Source organism: Carassius gibelio, chromosome B23 (assembly GCF_023724105.1).
Source record: "Carassius gibelio isolate Cgi1373 ecotype wild population from Czech Republic chromosome B23, carGib1.2-hapl.c, whole genome shotgun sequence".
NCBI lineage: Eukaryota > Metazoa > Chordata > Actinopteri > Cypriniformes > Cyprinidae > Carassius > Carassius gibelio.
The window spans coordinates 19433930-19454419 of NC_068418.1; the positions used below are offsets into that span (position 1 = coordinate 19433930).

Genomic DNA, 20490 nt, shown 5'->3' on the forward strand with positions numbered 1-20490 from the left:
GACATTTTTTCCTTGAATGCAAACCAAAAGACACACAAGATATGAGAATAGACACACACACACACACACACACCTATCTGTTCCAGTAGGCATGGTCCAGTGTACCAGGCTGTAAGATCTGCAACTTTACTCTTAGTAGTCAGATTCTCTCCTGAAAGGCCGCTGGTAGGGATGTAAAACACATCAGAATCCTGCAAAGATAAGCATGTTTGTAACGCATGGCACAGATAATTTCCTTAGTGGAATGTGCTGTTGATGGATCAAATCAACAGGCTGAAAGGAACCATGAAATGTTGCTGTACATTTCCAAACCATTTACCACCCACGTTTTTATTGGCCAACGGATATATACAGTTATACTTTGTGCTGGTACATCATAGATGACATATCCAACATTATAAATACAGGTAACTGCTAAAACACATAATGAAGATCTAGAAGATGAAACAAAGATATATTTATATAATCTAAAATACTAGAGAATGCCAAAAAATAACAGATAGAGTATGCACATTAGTCTCCATTGCTGTGACAGTAGAGCTACGTTTACATTAAAAAAAATTACGAATTTCTTATGTTGTTAAAAATTAACACATCGCACTCATAATATTTTAGAAACTAGACCTACTAGAAACATGTTGAGCAAAGGTGAAACTAGTAAAAAGCTGATTTCAATAATTTCATTATTACAGTGTAAAAATGTTCTTCTATTCTTGTGTCATAATATGTACGGTTTTGAACAAAATAGAAAATTGTCATTTATAACTTGTCCTTATTTGACACCATTCAAACAAAAATATTCTGTATTTGGCAAAATATCCAAACTATCTTACTTGTACAAGACTTTGTAAGCTTTTTAAGTCATTCATAATTCAAATGATTTATGCAAAAAGGAAAAAATTTTCCCCTACACCACAGCCTCATCTGTGCAATTTCCACACAAGCTATATCGTATCAACTTCATGAAAACAGCACACTAAACATTTTGCAAAACATATTCAAGTCATAAGGGGTCAATCAATGGAGATAACAGCATTTGCAACACAGAAGTAAGAAAAACCAGGCAGAAAAGACTGACAAGTATCAGCCTGTAAGCACATATAATAGATTCAATCAGAAACATGTGAAACATATTTTTTAAATGCAGTTTCTGGATGTGTCATCAATCAGATAAAGCTTTACTTTATCCAAAAGCACTAACAGACAAATGTTTGCAGACACACTCATAAATGACAGTAACAATTTTGTTGGAAAATTACTAGGGGAAAACATGTAGATGGGGGGAAATATATAAACATCCTCCATGCACAAAGACTAAGTTACCTTAAAACCAGCCTGCTTTAGAAAGTGACCGAGCTTCGAGATGATTTCCTGGAACCTCTCCTGCTGCCAGTTCACCTGCAAACACACACACACACACAGACACACACACAATGTGATGAGCAGGAGTGGTGGGAGAGGGATTGAAGCAGAGTTCTCAGACATAAATACAATTATGATTGACACTGCTGTGGATTACTGTACGCTGTTGTGGTCACTCTGGTTACCCACCTGGTCCATCTTGTTGACAGCAACAGCAAGCTGTGTGACTCCGAGGGATCGAACCAGCAGCCCGTGCTCACGGGTCTGCCCCCCCGCCTCGAACCCGGCCTCAAACTCCCCACGACTGGCATCTACGACTAACACAGCCACATCAGCCTGCAAAACACACAAACACACAACCTCAGACACTAATGACACCTGCCAAGAAGCCCAAACACTGAAGTTGCTCACAAAAAAAGTATTGTGATGTGTAATATTTGTGTGTATTTACATATATATATATGTACACACACACACATATAATACTACACACATATAATATTATATATATAAAAGTGTATTTATAATAATGTATCCAATATTTATAATGTAAAAAAATACATATATATATATATATATATATATATATATATATATATATATATATATATATATATGTATACATGTATATATATATATATATATATATATATATATATATATATATATATATATATATATATATATATATACATATATATGTATATATATATATATATATATATATATATATATATATATATATATATATATATATATATATATATATATATATATATATACACACACACACACACACTCGCAAACATGCATAGACGTATATGATATGTACAGATTTTTTAATTACATTTTATATGTATCTGATTCTCAGATCAGTATTGCTTTGTCATGTCAATTTCAGCTTCCGAAATCATACAGTAAAAGTCTAGACCCAATACACACCCACCCTCAATATAGACACACACACACACCCATTGCCCCCAAAAACCCTTTCTCAGCAGACTGACAGGAGGAAATGAGTAAATCCGGCACGAACAAGGTGACTAATTTCATTCAATGCATTTGTAGGTATCAGCCAAATCCAAACACACACACACTCATATACAGACTACTAGTGGTGGTGGCACCCAAATCCACAAAGAACAAGTTTCATTGAGAGTTTGCTTTGCACAAGAAATTATGCACAGACATCAGTTGTCCTCTCGTAAACTCGTGCACACAAAAAGGGTGTAGGCAAATGAAGAACAGGACTTCATTAAAAGATTAGTTCAACCAAAAAATAAAAAATAGGTCATTTACTCACTTCACTGTCACTCTGAATCTGGAAGTCTTTCTTAAGTGGAAAAATTCTGAATAAAATTGCCCATGCAATTGTCATGAACCGGGACTGAAGTTTCCAAATAAAACAATATTAAATGTGAATTAAATGATTAAAATGATTAAAAGTGGTTCATATGATTTGTGCACGAATTTCTAAGTCCTCTTAAGTCATGCAATAATTGTGTGAGAAACAGACCATAATTACATCACTACACAAAGGTAATTTTCCCCTGTAGTGAGTTGTTAACCACTGTGGCCAGACCATTGAGCCAGTAAACTGAACTTTGAACCAGTCCGATGTGATTCATTCAGATCATTTTTTACCCATATGAACTGCTTCATTAGAGATCCAATTCAACAAAATGATTCATTCATTCATTCATGAATCAAACAATGTTACTGCACTTCTCTCAAGAGCACGCCAATCAGTTATAGTAGGGCAGATGTCAAAGTTTTCAGTGTACCATGTTTTTAGTTGGAAATTTCAGTGTAATTCATACACAAAAGGTATTATATGGTTTTATTAGACTGGGAATATAGTGCACAAGTTGGATGGGCCAATTTTACAGTGCCTCTTTATCCTTTTCGAAAGTTTTACTTGTTTGCCGTTTATTGCAAATTCCTGAAAAACGTATTCAGTGTTGTGGGGAAGATTTAAAACAACATGTTGTGAGAAAGTGTGTTGGGGTTGACTAGGGAAAGTACCTGTGCAGCCCCTGTAATCATATTCGGAATGAAATCTTTGTGTCCCGGTGCGTCCATCAGAGTTATAACCTTCGAGTCGGTCTCAAACTTTGTCATGCCCACATCCATAGTCACTCCTCTATGAAACAGAAAAGATGATAAACAAATACATTTTGGTTCAGGTCACTTTTACCAAACTGGTAATGACAGCTGAATGAGTTTATATTAAAAGTACCTGTCTCTCTCCTCTCCTGTCTCGTCCAGTACCCACGCATAAGCGAATGAGGCCTTGCCAGCTTTCTTGGCCTCCTGCTCATATTTATGCATGGTTCTCTTATTAACGTTCCCCAGTAGATATAACAGATGACCCATGAGAGTGCTCTTACCAGCATCTACATGACCTACAAACACACAAAAAAGTTCAAGGTTCACATTTACTGCAAATATATATATTTATATTTTTTATCTAACATAGAGACCAGGGGTTAAAGCAAAAAAAAAATCCTGAGCATGAACTTTTTTCCGGGGTCGGGGCAGCACATGTAAAGCATGCAATGACAACTTTAACACTTGAAAGGATACTATGACAAAGTTATTGCTTTCTTTATTCAAACTGATTTTCTTTTTTATAAATATATGTGTGACCTGCAGAATTAAAGCTGCATCATACACTTGGAAAATTATGAGCTATATCATTGCTTATCGACACAAGAGGTGTGACAATACATTTGGCTAATGAGATGAGACAAAGTTCAGATACTTGGTTCACTAGAATGTGACAATGTTTTAATACTGTTTTTAAGAAGTATTCAATAAAATGTTCATCTTTTTGTTAAAAAAAGTAAAACAATGCAGTTGTATTTAGAAATATTTTAACTAATCTAGGGCTGTAACTAATGCTTATTTTGGTAATCAATTATTCTACTGATTATTTTGACAACAGAGTTTTTTTTTGTAACAAAAACAGACCTAAGTATGACCATTTATATATAAACTAACAATGAGGCAATAATAATTGGCTCAAATAAAACATAAAAACCAAGAAATTACAAGATTGTATTGAACAACACTGTTAAAATACATAATGTAATATGCCTATATATAAGATGAACATAACTTAAATATATTATGTATTAAAACAAATACCTGCAGAGGGCACCAACAGGCCTGGTGCCGTTTCACTTTACAGCTTGATTAAACCATGTTTAAATCCATTAAATGTTAATATTTGGCCAAGTGCAGAAACATTTATTTTGAAATCGCGATGTACAATACAATGGCATATTTAGACATAGGTTAATGTATCTCCTGTGTTGCCAAAGGTTTATAAATGATTTACGTTATAAATCTAGTGAGATAATGCACACGGTTTTTCCAGATTACGTTAAGCAATTAAAAATGTTCTGGCAATCGTATCATTCTTATGGAGAAGGCATGATTACTCTGAGCTGTTTACAAAGCTCCGCTGCTTTATAATTAGCTTTACTATGTAGATATGCACTAGATGGATATATTTGACCATTTCGTCTCACAGCTTTTTGTTGCGCTTCTCCATTCATTCTGCAACTGAATATTATTATGCGGATTCTGACTGGTTAGTACTGTCAGTTTGGTTGAGAGTGAAAGCTGCACGTCTCATACCATTGGTAGGCGAACGCATGGACTCAAAAGAGATATCAATCAACAAGATTTTTTTTTATGTAGCATTAAACGCTGCACGCTGGAAATCCGGCACAGTGCCGGAGAAATCTAAGCCCTGAGATACATTAAGCATTCCAAATACTTTAGGGGATGAGTTTATGGTAATTGGTTTAATCAAAAGAATGAAACTAATTCAAATGCAACACCAAAATATTAAGTGGATGATAATGTGGCAGAATGAATAGTAAGAGAGCGAGAATATCATGCCTATGACCACCAGGTTGAGAAGCGGTTTTCCTCCTTGTCTCTTCTCCAGTTCAGCACGGATGTTGAGCTGCTGTTTGCTCTTTCCAGCTGGTCGAGTCGGGGTCGGGGCGGCAGAGTCTTCATTCACAGCCGATGGTTTGGATGGTGTCTCTGTGGTTGGTGCAGCAGTGACCTCTGGACTCGGCCCTCTACGAACTGATGGGGCAACTACTCCGTTTTCTTCCGCACTATAAAGACACAAAATTCAAATGCTAGCTCAGAATTTTTTACATTCTGCTTGTTTTTTATTCTTCTCGTCCTTACAGTCAATTAAAACCTCATTTAGCTAATTTGCCTTGAACAAAAACAAGGCTGTGATAAACATACAAGCCATTGTCATACTGTGTTACCGTCCTAGGTCTAATTTATTTAATCAATTTTTCTTGTTTGGGGTGGGGGGGGTCAGTATTGTTTGCATTTGCAAGAAGCTTTGCTCACCGAGGCTGCATTTATTTCATTAAAATACAGTGATATTCCAAAACATTATTGCAATTAAAAAATATATATTTCAATACATTTAAAAATTAAGCCATTACTCCAGTCTTCACTGTTACATGGTACTTCAGAAATATATTATTCTTATAAATATAGCTGATTTTGAGCTTAAGTAACATTTTTATTATTAATATTTTTGTGGACAACATGATATGTTTTCAGGACTCTTTGATGAATAGAAAGTAAAAAATAAATTATATATATATATATATATATATATATATATATATATATATATATATATATATATATATATATATATATATATATATATATATATATATATATATATATTTCAACGTTATTATAATGTTATTATACCTTACACAATTATACATACAAGTACTGAGTAATATTAACTAACTACATGTACTTATTATATGGTTAGGGTTAGGATTAGCACTTGACTTGGGTTATTTGCATGTAATTGTGCATAATTAATTGCTATTATAATAGTAGTAGGTGAAACGTGTCACAAGGACACCTTAAAATAAAATGTTACCATATCTTTTAACATGATAAATGTCTTCACTGTCACTTTTGACTAAAAAGTATTAATTTCATTCAAACCAAAAAAATACATCTTACTAACCCCATACTTTCGGAATATTAATGTACTGAACTTTGTGTACTAAACATTCTACATTTCAACTTTTTAAACTCAAAATGCTGACATATTTTCAGTGAAAACCTACAATTCTTTTTCTGAAATGGAAAGCTTATGTGGGAACTGTTATTGAACAGCCATTTAAACAAACTGTTCGGAACAAAATTAACCTATTAAATAAAAGTACACTGGTTGTTCCACCTGCAGATACCCCTACACCCTTTTCACTGTGTTTGACGGGTGTGGTCTGTGGCTGAAGGAGTGGGAGTGATAGGCTGTGGGTTTGTGTTTGTGAGTGTGTGAGATTAATCTACAGGCACCAGCCATCTCTGTGGTTTTCTGCTATCCCAGAATGCAATGCAGGTAGACAAACTTGGCCTGGTTCGGAGAATTAATTCTGTGCCATATGCTATTCTGTGGATAGCAGATGACCAAGACGAAGGTCTTTTTTTTGACATTTCAAAAAAGCATGTTAACAAAGTAACGTTTTTAGTCAAGTACTAAAATTAGTAAAACTGAAATAAAACTGCATCTTAATATAAATACTTGCATAAAAGACAAAATACAGAAGCACATTAAATTACTAAAACTAAACTAAAATCAGACTTTATTAAAGTAAAAGCTAATTCAAAATGTACTTTATATTTTATTACTAAATATTATAATAGTATATAAATAATACTAACACTGCCCTGCCAATCATAAAATCTGTTAATTGTAACTGTATACTGATCTAAAACTATATCACATACTATGAAATATCTTGTAAGTGGCTTTGAGCATTTGACTAGTGTTCACTCTAGACTGACGAATCACTGAAAACGTGACCTATCTTGACTGATTAGGACACGGTGATACAGTGATACATATTACAGGGACTGTCCCCGTGGAGTGAGCTGTGGTTAAATGCTTTGTTCAACAGTTCAAGACCGTAAAAGATCATAGTATATAGAGCACCCCTTATAAGGTTTGAACCTACAATGTTTGGGTTACAAGGCCAGATCTTTAAACCACTTCCACATTACCTCGATTGGCTTACCTTCGCACATCAAAGCCCATGGTCTGCTTCTTGCCTGACACAGTCATGCGGGCAACCTTTGGGACAACCTCTGCTTCAACACGACTCTCTGATGCCTCCCGTGCTTTAGCTAGAATGTACAAAACAGCATGCATACACTAAATTTGGATTTTATATATATATATATACATATATACGCTATTTCTCTATAAAATTGCTTTCTCCTATAACAAAAAAATTGTCTTGTCTGAATCTGGAGAGAAATATGCACAGATTAAACTTTTTCACTGGATAAAGCATTGGATTTTAGGGTTAATCAGAAGCTACGGTTTAAAGTTATTTGTTTCATATAAAGACGTAGCTTTCACTTCACAAGATGTTCATTGATGGAACAGAGTTGAGTAGATTGATGTTTTATCAGCTGTTGGGACTCTTGTTCTGACGGCACCCATTCACTGCAGAGGATCAATTGGTGAGAAAATAATGTAATGTGATATTCTCCCAATCTGTTTCGATGAAGAAATACATCTCATCAAGAATCTATTCTACATCTCTAAGGGAGAGTAAAGAATAATTTTTGGGTGAACTATTCCTTTAAAGAAAAAGACCTCTGTTTTCCCAGAAACTTTTTCAGCACAAAGCAACTCTTTTGCACTAATCTACTTTCATAAAATGTATGACGGTGTACATTTTATGAAGGCAAGTTTCCGGTTTGGTACAGTATAATGAGTTACTCATTTTCAGATGAGCAGATGTGTGTGTCAGTGCAATAGACATGTGCTGAGCCTTGTTTTCTCACTATCTTACTGAAATTCATGAGTCAACTCCTCCACGCTGCACCAAAACAGGCTCTCGGAGCCAGAGAGGGGGAAGGGATGAACAAAAACGAGGATGAGAGAGTATTTTTCTGTCCCTGTAAGGTAAATGGCTACAGCGAGTGCTCGGTGTCTCGTCATAGCAGTAGAGCCGTTTCAGTGGCAACAGCCACAGCCAGTCATCTCGTACTGAGCAGCGAACGCTCTGGCCAGGAAAGGGTTAACTCCGGCACGTCACTCGTACTCCCACACTGACTGTGCACTTCCAGCACATAGAGGGTTAATGTGCTAAAATAATGCAGCCTCTAACCCCCAAGAACTAAATGAGAATAGATGAGAAAATGAGTAGGTTAAGGGGATCTTATATTTATTGAAATAAAATAAAAATTTCAAGGGAAAAAATGCAACGGGAAAAAACACACTTTGAAGTTCGGGAGAATTTAGCGAGATGTCTGACTCACCTTGGGGAAAAAAAACATTGATCTTAATCATTTTTAAGGTATCATAACGTGGGAATTGACATGTATTTGCATTGTTATAGAAACGTTAATAATTATATAAAAATAAAGACCAAACAAGTCCCCAGATGTGTTTGAGTTGGAATAGCCACACCACAAGGACCCTTTACACATACAGAGCTCAAGACGACAACAAAACACCTGTTGCAGGGACAGGAAGTGCTGGGGAATGTAGATATCATTTCACCTGCTCTCTCGCACACACAAATTCAGCCACACCCACAAAATATCTCCCATCTGAACACACACACCAGCAACACTTTACACACAAACCACACCCACACAACATATCTCTACACACACAGCCACCAGAACGCTCTGTGCTGCCAAATTCAACTCAATTCTGACAAAGAGATCACTACACACACAGTTTAAATAACAAAAAATTTTTTTTTTTTAATAATTGATACAACCATAAGTATTTTATGGTTGTATCAATTATATAAAAAAAAAAAAACTGCATCAAGGAAATGAGCAAGAGTGGTAACAGCAAACAATTATTAATTTAACAGCATTTATTATTAATACTTTCCATATGCCAAATTCATTGTTTAAACTCCTGATTAACCTTTTTTTTTTTTTTTTTTTTTTTTAAATTTTCTCAATAAACGTGATTTATTTATTTTCCTTACCGAGTATCTAAATTGCCTATTTTAGCACAATAAATATGCTTTGGAAATATTGTTAGCTATAAACATCAGATATCGTGTCAATAAAGTATTGTTTTTTTTACCGTGTCGGGTGTTGTTCATGAGAGAATTACCTGACTGTGATGACATTAAAACACACACAAAAAAATACTCTACAGGTAGTACAAAAAAAAAAAAAAACCTGAGACACACACACACCCTTCAGGATATGTAAATGTGCTCTTCCTAGAAAAACGGATCCAGGACTATTCAAACACCAAGGAGACATGATTGTACCTGATTATCTGCTCTCTCATTTACTCGCTGTCAGTCAGTGACTGCACACACATCTCTCACTCTGTTCTTACTCCATCCTTCTAGATCTGTGAACTACCTGCTAGCCCTTGCACCTCCTGTTTCCTAGACATATGAACCAAATCCAATTGAGCAGTGGGGGTAGAATCACAATAACAGAAAAAGACAAATAAAATTACAATTCAAATAATAATAAAAACGGTAAACAAAATAGTTAAAATAAATAAAAATACCACTTGGATATCATCAAAACACACCATCTAACTAAAGAAGTCTGGAAAGTCCAATGTGTTAGGCATGTTTTTTTAGTAGAGTCCAGTAGGGGGCGCTAGTGTAGCAACTCCTGGAAAGAAACAGGACAAATAAACCCATGCAAAAACTCAAGGAGGAACGGTCGACTTTCCAAAACACTTACAGCCTACATTATCTTTTCTCCAGCTTATCTTTCATTACCTTCTTTTCCATATCAGTTATTTTTACTGGGTCGAGTGTAGCACCGCTGTCCCATAACTATGGGGAATCCCCACACACTCACCTCACTACTGCCATTCAGACATCCTCAATTCACAATTGACATCTCACGCACTATTAAAGATTTTCTCACATACAGCCTTGCCCATGCGGTACACACCTGCTGAAAACAATACATGAACATGACAGATGCACTCAGATGCATCACAGACTGGTCTTATTTAATCTCTTTCATAAACAGGGAAAGGCAAAGGTTGACAAAGGCCTAAAAGTCTGCATGAATGGGACATTCTTCAACACCTCCATCTTTAAGACACTATTTAAAGCTACATTGTAAGAAAACTTTTGCAACAATGTAGCAACACTTTTGTAACCAACTTAGAACAACTGCATAGGAACCAGCAGCGACCTAGTCATGTCCTTTTTTACTGTCACTAAGAAAATGTGAGTGGCATATGCCTCATGAACAAAATGCACTACCATGAAGGCCCCAGTATACATCAAACAAAGTTTTTTGTTCTTCGTTTGGGGGCAAAAAGAAGTTCGAAAAGGCTGAGCAACGGTATCCAATTTTTGAACATTCCGACACCCCCGCGCTGCTGGAGGCGTGTGTAGATTACCGCCGAAATGAACCTAAAAAATAAAAAAATGTAAAACATTGCGTGTCAAAGAAGGTGGAGTTTCAGAACACACCCACCAATTTCGTAATCGCCACGGACCAATAGAAACTCAGTCAAAACTAACTCCCCCAGGAAGTTCACTTTGGTTAACTATTTCAAACTGCCGAAACAAACTCAAAACGAACTTTGTTTCGGCCTGATTTTGTTCAAAATGACGTCATATGGGTTCGTTCTTCGATTTCGTTTGAAGTATATCAGGGCCTTGATGTTAGGGTAAAGCATTTGAGTGAATGGAGTGAAAGTCATTGTGAGTGAATTTTAGCACATTGCTGAATCAATAAAATTTACAGTATAAAAAAAAAAAAAAACTGGCAGCTGTGGTTGCCAGAATTTGACCAAAAAAAATGGTAGCCATTTTGGGTTTTATGGATTTAACTTAGTGAAATTTGTTTGTACCTCTGTGATACACTGATAATAGGGATGTTCATTTAGGTTATTTTTCAGACGCTCGTTAAACAATTATTAACTGTTAATCAACAATATTATTCTAAATTAGAATAGAATTATAAAGGATAAGTGTCTGTGACCTGTTAAAAATACTAACATTTGTTTCCCGGAAATTTATTTTACATGTGTAAAAAAGCAGCAAACAACATAACATGAGGATTCATATGGACTTCATATTACATCCTTCACCTGCAGCGCTTCTGCGAGCAGAGAAATAATAAAGCTAGGCTATATATATATATATATATATATATATATATATATATATATATATATATATATATATATATATATATATATATATATAAAATGAATAAATAGGCCTATTTGATAAATATATTTTTACTTAAATAATAAATTAAGCAAATGAACAAAAAACTGTGCAACAAGTAGCCTAGTAAGCAGAGTTTCGGTTCGTTTTTGTGCTGAGCAAAAGGAAACCAGATGGCAGAAAGCGGCATCCTATTTTTCTTTTGGCTTATTTTCAAGCATAAAGATTTTGATTGTTGATCGTTTGCACTTGTTTCTAAATCTTGCCACTTCAAGCGTTTTAAACAATTCGAGTGAATTCGGAGCTTATGCGCACTCGTTCAAAGCACGCACTGAAAGCAGTATTTTAGACAATGCGCGTACACAGAATTAATTAATCTTTCGCGTATGGTAACATCTGAATGTACACATACACACAAAATTATCAATTAAAAATTGACTGCAAGTATTCACGTAAACACAGTCGGTTATGTTTTAAGTCAGTGATCCTCAAATCTGGCTCGCGAGATCCACTTTCCTGTGAAGTTTAGCTCTAACCGTAATCAAACACGCATGAGTTTGCTAATCATTGTCTTCAGGATCATTAGAAAATCACAGACAGGTGTGTTCAATTAGAGTCGGAGCTAAACACTGCAGGAAACTGGATCTCGCGAGCCAGATTTGAGGATCACTGTTTTAAGTGAACATATACAGTGGCCTGCTGCTCAGAGAAATTTGCTGCACCGTATAATTCTCTCTCTCTCTCTGTAAATTAGACGATGTGAAAGGGGGCGTGTTTCAAGATATGCAATGGAGTAGACCAAACTAAACAGGGAGGGAAGGCAAAACACACATGCAAACAAAACACACTCCGCGATCGACTGACTCATCCATTTGCGTAGAAATGTGATGTAATATCAAGATTTCTGTCATTACATATACATATATATATACACATACACATACATATATATATATATATATATATATACACACACACACACACACACACACACACACACACACACACACACACAGATTAGTGGTGGGCCGTTATCGGCGTTAACCTGAGACTCTTATCGGGTGATAAAAAAAAAATATCGCCGTTAATCTATTCTCAAAGTTGGGTTAGGTATTGATATTTTATATAACCGACTGGCTGAGGCCAGCCTAAAAAGATGCTCAGGACAGTTGACGGGCCACTGCTGTGCATCGTCACGAAAGCTTATCTTTTTCATGTGTTTTTAAGCCTTACCACTTGTCAATTTGAATATTAAAGCATCCAAAAACAAGATGCGGAAAGGCTGATCAGAGTAGCTGGTTACTCGCGCGCTGTGTTCGGTGCGCACGAGAGAGATCAAGAGGCGCGTATCACGGACAGCAACACTGAACCAAGCTCTCTTCTGCAAAGTTCTCCTCGAAGTCCCTCTTGCATCTGAACGAACAGATACAAATCGCAGTTTGAACAAACAAAAAGATGTGAAAGAGCCCAATTCAGTAATCTATGCCCACCACTAATATATATATATATATTTGTGTACCGGGAGGGTCGGCCAACATTGGCCAGTGGCCCACCGGGACCTGCAGCGCGCAATAAGTTCTCAGCGCTCAAATACAGAAACAGCAGTCCAAATGTTTATCGTGTAGAGTTTTTCACATAAATACAGTAGGTTATGGATTAAGTGAATGAGAACAGGTGAGTGAAAACTGAACGCGTGTCAGTATTTCATGCATGCCTTCCATCTTAAAGGGACAGCATTCCAAATCAAATACCTATCTGTCCTTAATGTTACCCAACAAAGTATGTCAAATAAATGTATACATGTTAAAGGGGGGGTGAAATGCTATTTCATGCATACTGAGTTTTTTTCACTGTTAAAGAGTTGGATTCCCATGCTAAACATTGACAAAGTTTCAAAAATTACAAACAAGGCCCAATTTGACGACGGATTTGCACATCGTTTATTTCTTAAGGATGATGCAGTCCCAACGAAAAAGGGTCACGATCGTGTGTTGGAACCGCAGGCGGTGAGTAAAATTGCTTAAAATATCTCTGCCTCCTTGTTAGTGCATCCGCCTCCCATCGGAGACCCGGGTTCGAGCCCCGCTTGGAGCGCGTCGTTGCTGCTGCTGCTCTCGTTCAGTTTCAGCCTCGGGATCTGATTCTGGATCATAAATATACGGCTGAATCTGACTGTTAGCCATGGTTTGTTTTGGATGATGGTTTTTTCCTCAAGGTAATGTCAGCTTCCAAACGCTCTCTACGCAAAAGCCTACTGGCGCTCGTGATTCTTTTGCTCTGCCCACACGTCACGCCTCCAGGCACTCGTGTTTTTCCGGGAAAAATCGGTACAGACTATCTTTCTCTTATGAATATAATAAAACTAAAGACTTTTTGGAGTTATGAAAGATGCAGTACTACTCTATAGGTACTCAAGATTAACAGGATATTGAGTGAAAACGAGCATTTCACCCCCCCTTTAAGTAAAAAAAACCTACTGTATCTAAAAAAATTTTTAATTTGTATCTCTATTGTATTTGTCTAATTGTGCTTCTTTAAATATATATATCTAAAGAGAGAAGAATGAATGATTCTTTTAATTTGAAAACTACATATAAAATAACTACCAAAATACATTTAGCTAACTACAGTTTGCTAAAACTATTGACTAAAAGTAATGACTAAAAGTTGACAAAAATGCAAGGACTTTTCGTTGACTAAACTAGACTTAACTATGAAAGACTCAAATGACTAATATGTGACTAAGACTATTAGGCGATTTCGTATCAAGACTAAGAATAAGACTAAATATAAAAAGGCCTGCCAAAATAAACACTGGTTGAGATACCAAACGTTGGTTTTGGCTTGTCGTTTGTATTGCTATAGCTTCTTATATTTTCAATTCTTGTTCTTTTCTAAAAACTGTTACTTGAAAGGATTGTTGGGGAGTGAGGGGAACTAAAATAGCCTATGTTTACAGTGTTTATTATAATGTTTGTAAACAATTATCGCATCCGCATTAGGCCTATTTCTGAATGAAATAAACGTGACTTCGTTTTTTTTTTGCAGCAAACCTTTTTAAATATTTTGATATTTAATATTTGATATTTGAATTCCTGAAAATAAATAAATAAATTATTATTTTTTAACCATTTAAACTGATTTTTATTAATCAATCAAAATTCTTAATGGTTGGTTAATGGTTAACCAGTTAAAATTAACATCCCTAACTGATAACCATCAAAAGCAGGTGGTGATGAGAGTCACATGATGAACCAAAGCCCACCACAACCAGCTTTTAAATGTTAACATATGGAAGGTGCATTCACACAAACACTAAAGACCATCATGGTAACACACATGAACTGTAATAATGAAATAAATATTAATTTTACAACATTAGATGTAACAACACACTGAAGAAACAGTTATTTCAACGGAAAAAAAAAACATCAAATGTTAAATGTAATGCAGGTAATTCTGAGAATGTCAATTGCTCCCTGTAAATTCTAAATTTCTTCTCACTTCTAAAAACGGTATACTAATGTAAAATACATTAAATGTCCAATACAGTTTTTCACAGTATATAGCAATTTACCAATTGAAAGGTTTTAACTGTAGCATTTTTACAGTCTTTTACCATTAAATTCATGATCATTTCAGATTCTGATTTTTTATATGTTTAAAACAGTTATTAGGTGGTTTCTGTTATTTTTCAGTAATTCAGTGTTGTTATTTTAAACTATTACAAATGATTTTCATCTATTTAAAAAAAGTTTAAAAATAAAAAAATTGCAAAAATGTAAAAAACAAAAGCTCACAAAATAAAGACAAACTTAAAAAAAATTAAACAAAGCTAAATTAGAAAAATAATAAATATAATATTAATAATAGTATTATAAATAATAGCAAGTTGCTTAACACTTAATTGGATTCTCAGGTCAGTTACAAGGGCTAGGCTGTTTCTAGGGCTTCCATAATTTGGGGTGCATTTCTCAAAAGCAACTAAGGTCACAAGATCTGTTGTTACAAGGACAGTTCAACGGGCAGCCATGGTTGGCTAATGATGCTTTTGGGAAAAACACCCCTGAATGTGTATTCTATGTAGCCAAAAAGGCATTGCTAAGTGGTTGCGAAAGTTTCAGAATCAAAGCTTAGAACCAGTTTTAGTTTTGCTAGTTTCTTACTTCAGATGTAAAACCAACCATGTCTCAATGACATTCAGACCCTTCGATATGACTTAGGTTCCTACTACTTACTTACTGAGATCGTATCACTCATTTTACCATCCGTCAGATGAAAATAAATAAATCTTCATAGCACAAAAAGTTCATTACAATTTGATTGCAAACTTTAATTTCTAGAAATTCGGGTTTGTTCAAATCTGCCAATCCAACAATGATGCTTAACTTGGCAAACCGCACTAATAAACCTAACCATTAATTTGCATTCTTACTTTTAGCTAAATTAAATAGGTATAGAGATTACTGTATCTGAAGCCTCTGCAGGTCTTCAAAGTCGAATTTGGGTAAAATCATCTCTAGTTCTACTGACAGGATTCAGGGGAGTGCAAAGTATGAGAAAACAAGAAACAGTCTGACAGAGAAAGAGAAAACTAGCTACAAAATGATCTTTATTGATGCTCTCAAATAGGGTCAATAACCTCTCTCGTTCTCGCTTTCTGACCAATCTATGTAGTGCTGCACATCTCACAGCACAGGCACAATGACATATCACCATTTCTGCAAAAGCCACAAAGTGCAAAAAAGGGAGAAAACGTCAAAGAGCAGTAACACGGCCAGCTGTAAACCAGTCACTCTTTCCTGTGTGGGTGGCAAATGAAGGCAGAGAAAACAGAGAGGGGGAAAAAGGGATAGATGACTTAAGGTGGTCAGATGGCAAAAAAGATAGAATTTGCAAAACAGAGTGTAAGACAGCAAGTGTGAAAGGTGAGATGCACCATGCTTTTCAAACACAGGCCTTCACCCACGCTTGTCTCGGCAAACAGAGAGTTAAAAAGAGCACGTGACAAAGGAAGATAAAAAGTCTGTAGTCAAAGAATCTTAACAGTAAAACAGGATCTTTACATTTTCTGAGGAAGGAGTGGACGCTTGCCCATGCAAAACTCTAGCACCAATGTCCTGCTAGAGTTTTCCAGATGTTTGCCAAGGATTTTGCTAAGAATATTCAAAGAGGTTGTAGAGCTGCTGCTTAATGTTCCAAGTCAAAAGAGCCCACCAACAAGATATTCTGGTCTCTAGATATGGCACATGTCTCTCCTTCCATTTAAGTCTAGGGGAATTTCACCAGTTTAATTATCCACCAGATGCAAAATCATAACGGTGATTTCTTAGAAATGTAAAAACACACCTTTCCTTAAACAGAAAAGATCTCCTTCATGTGTGACCCAAACTATGCAGGAAAGGCTACACATCAAAGTGCATTATTTAAAGGTTTACACAAATGAAAACGGTCCAAAACCTGTTTGATACAATATTTTGTTCATAAAATGAAAGTCAGTCTTTGGACCCCATTGACTATCATAGTATGGACAAAATTGTGTTCTGCAGAGGAATGGAAGTACATTATGGCAGAAGTACATACATGCAGCACCACTAGTAATTTTTTGTGTATTTAAATAAAAAAATAAAAAATTCTGTGAACATTTAAACCCAATAAGAACTGTCAGGGATTAAATGTTCAAAGCTTTTTGGCTCTTAATTGATTCTTCTAGTTTATTTAGGCTTAGCTAAGTCTAACTCACTAACAATCCCAATGAACACCCTTCTTTTTAAGTGATTATCAGGATTGAACTGGTTTTGGAGACCAGGTCAGTGTGCAATGAGGAAATAACGTCAATCTAAATGTGCACGGGTGTGTTTTGAGTGTTTTCAGACCATCTTCAGATCTGTGCATGTGTGTATCATTTCCAATGGTGGATGGTCTACCACAATGAAAGCAAAGCCTTTGTAAAAATCTCTTCCAATATGCTCTGGGCGTGTTAACACCTTTATGTGGCCACAAAGACTCTCTGTTTTATAAGTACATATGCGCACACACACAACACCACAAGTTAACACACCCTTTAAGGTGAGCAAAAAACAAGCTCAGCCTCAACACACAAAAGTTCCCCTCCACCCCCACATATTCACACACACCTCAACATCAATCTCAGAAATGAAACTGGAAAATCTTTATTTCAGATTATATACAAAACGTCAGGCCCATGGCCACAGCAGTCAATTAGGTACATCAGTGCTTTAAAACAAATAAAAAAGGCAGCAAATAATCAAAACTGATTTGAAAATAAATATGAAAATGTGTATCGAACTTTTATTATAATGACTAAAATGCACTTTCACAGCGCTGAGTGTCAAACACGTAATAGAAAAAACTCCAGGTGTCCCCAAACCCAAATGTCTTCCCTCTTTCTGTGTTTGTGGTAAACCAACACTGCACCTCATTTCAAAAGGCAGCAAAACAGATGTAGAGAGAATCTGTTGTTGTTTTTTTCCCTTTATTTTTGCACTGTATCTGCTCCCCTATTTTCTTTTTTGCTATGTAGAGCAACTCTAGATGCGAGCATCATTTCTCAAAATGTCATAAAACTACATAATCAGGTACAAAAATACATATTTAGCTTAAGGAATCATTTTAAAAAATTTGAAAATATGAAAATCCAAATGAAAAATTCAAAATATGAAAGACTTTAAAAGTAATACTCAATTACTATCTGAGGTTGTGATGTTTCAGACAAAAACAAATAAGAGTCCTTTTTAACTTTTCAGTGTAATGGTTAGCTGTAAATAACTATACAAAATTTGAAAATACAAAAGTATATAGAATTATTGGGCAATTAAATAAAATAGCAGTCTTAGTGCTTTAAATAATTTCAGGGCTCAAATGTCCAAACCATTTGAGTGCTGCCTTATGACTGACATCTGAAAGTTCATATTTTCCTAAAATTATAAATGCTAATCTGTTCAGTCTGACAACTTCTCGATATAGCCTTGCTCCATTAAATTATGGCCAAAAATGTGGCTGTGGCATGTAAAACATAAAATGAACCTGAGCTGCAAAATACCCAGAGAGTTTTAAGAGAGATTCCAGTTTAAGTCAGTCTCGAGTAAAAGCTTTTCTCTGATTCGCTTTGACTATATCATCCGGAGAGAGCGTGTTAAAAGAAAACGGGGTGATGTGATGGAGAGGTGGACACTGCACTCGTTCTTTCACTCTCTCTATCTGTCTGCTGTACAAGAAAGCATTATAAGCCGCTTTATTGCACCGGCTCTTCTCGTTTCTCACACGAATACACATCGCTAATGCAAAAATAGATGGTTTAGCAAAGACACGTTTTTTCTGACTGGTGGAGATGCGGGTAAAACTCAATGGGGTTGGCGAACGACCATCTGGAGATGTTTGGGACATGAGTGCGCTTAGATCGACACTCTGATTTAAGCTAAGTGGGCGGGGCTTATGTACAGCTACTGCAGATTTGTTCGATTCTTGATGCTTACACCCATTTTCACTCTTAAGCAATGCAGTGCATGTTGGGAATTGCAGACCAAGTGACACTTGGTGTTGGGACATGAGATTGGTTAGGGATGGTGCCTCTGAAAAGCCAGGAGGAACATTTCCAGCAGATGTTCGGATAGACTTTTGATTGTTTTGAGGACAAGTTGTATGAGAATTGTTTGTGTTTTGGAGTCCTGGTAAACTGTCATAGAGTTTGGGACTGTTGTCCTGATGCTCATTGATCAGCTCAGCCAATGAAAGGCTTCCAGAGCTCTTTGTTTGCCCAGGTACTCCCAACAGTCCACTGCTTGGCAGGACAGTGCTGACACTTCCTAACGAGACAGGAAGAGGGGCGGATGGCCTAGGATCCTGTAGCGCTAGACTACTGAGAGAGCAGGTTAAAAGAGATGAGGATGTCACATCCAGACCAGCTGGGACAGATGTGCCCAAAGAGAGACCAGACGAGAGTGTCGCATTAGAACCAACAGACAAACCAGACATAGGTGGGACACTAGGACCCTGAGAGAGCACTGCAGAAAGTGGGGCAGCAGGACCAAGAAAAGAGCCAAAGGGACTGGTAGTGAGAGGAACTGTATTATCCAATGAGAGACCAGTGGAGGGAATTAGAGGAGGAACATTTGTACACTTCTGTTCATGCTCTGCTATTAGTTGCGCCAGTGAACTTTGCCCTAAAGTAGAGCGCCCACCATCACTACCTAAATTCTGAGACAAAACCACTTTAAAATGGTCTTTTCCCAAACTTCCAATACCAGTGGGAGGATTTATAGCTGCAGGTATGGACTTGTTTGGGTCAGGCATGGTTAACAGATCACTGAGATTATAAGATTGTTCACTGTCTCGTTTGCATGAAAGTGCATTTGATACAGTCTTAGTGTGTAAGGGAGGAAATAAGGCTCCTTACCTTACGATGGCCAATTGTAGTCAAAGAGTGCAACCGAGAGGTTAAGGAAGGTGATCGAATTTCATTGGTTAGCCGAGACCACAGAGAAAGCAAGAAAAAGGCAATACGTTATACACTAAAATTAAGGACATCAGCGATTAAAAAGTGAAAAAAAGTTATCAATTGAAGCATAGAGAAAAATTTGTATATTACATTTTTAGATTTATAAGTTAAAGGTGTCCTTTAACATTATAATTAATTTACATAATAATAATAATAAATATTTGTATTAGTAGTATTTTATAAAAATAGTACTTTTTTAATTTATTTTAACGCATGATTATTATTTATTTACAGCCTCCATCACTGTAAAAAAAAAAAATCAGGTTCTCCCCAGTTTTGAAAATTTAAAATTTAGCATTTCCTCCCTGAAACCTCTTGCCAACTTTATGCATGTTTTTTTTCTATCTGTGGTCTTGTTGGAGTGGTTTTCATTTTCATTTTGGATTAAAATAC

General features: G+C 36.0%; 1 protein-coding gene across 3 annotated transcripts in view; it reads right to left on the reverse strand.

Annotated features, from left to right (window-relative positions):
* hbs1l (HBS1-like translational GTPase) overlaps positions 1-20490 on the reverse strand; it is a 29568-nt gene that overhangs the window by 4878 nt on the left and 4200 nt on the right. The window contains exons 1-8 of one of the 3 annotated variants that reach the window (XM_052594590.1): positions 8241-8265; positions 7455-7563; positions 5275-5501; positions 3602-3767; positions 3388-3505; positions 1552-1698; positions 1324-1398; positions 74-191 (exon numbers count right to left, since the gene is read on the reverse strand). In XM_052594590.1, coding sequence (XP_052450550.1) covers positions 74-191; positions 1324-1398; positions 1552-1698; positions 3388-3505; positions 3602-3767; positions 5275-5501; positions 7455-7563; positions 8241-8250 — 970 coding nt within the window. In that variant the 5' untranslated portion in view covers positions 8251-8265. Of the gene's footprint in view, positions 1-73; positions 192-1323; positions 1399-1551; positions 1699-3387; positions 3506-3601; positions 3768-5274; positions 5502-7454; positions 7564-8240; positions 8266-17729; positions 19991-20490 lie in introns of those variants that run through there. The other 2 variants (XM_052594588.1, XM_052594589.1) reach the window with 2 other exon arrangements.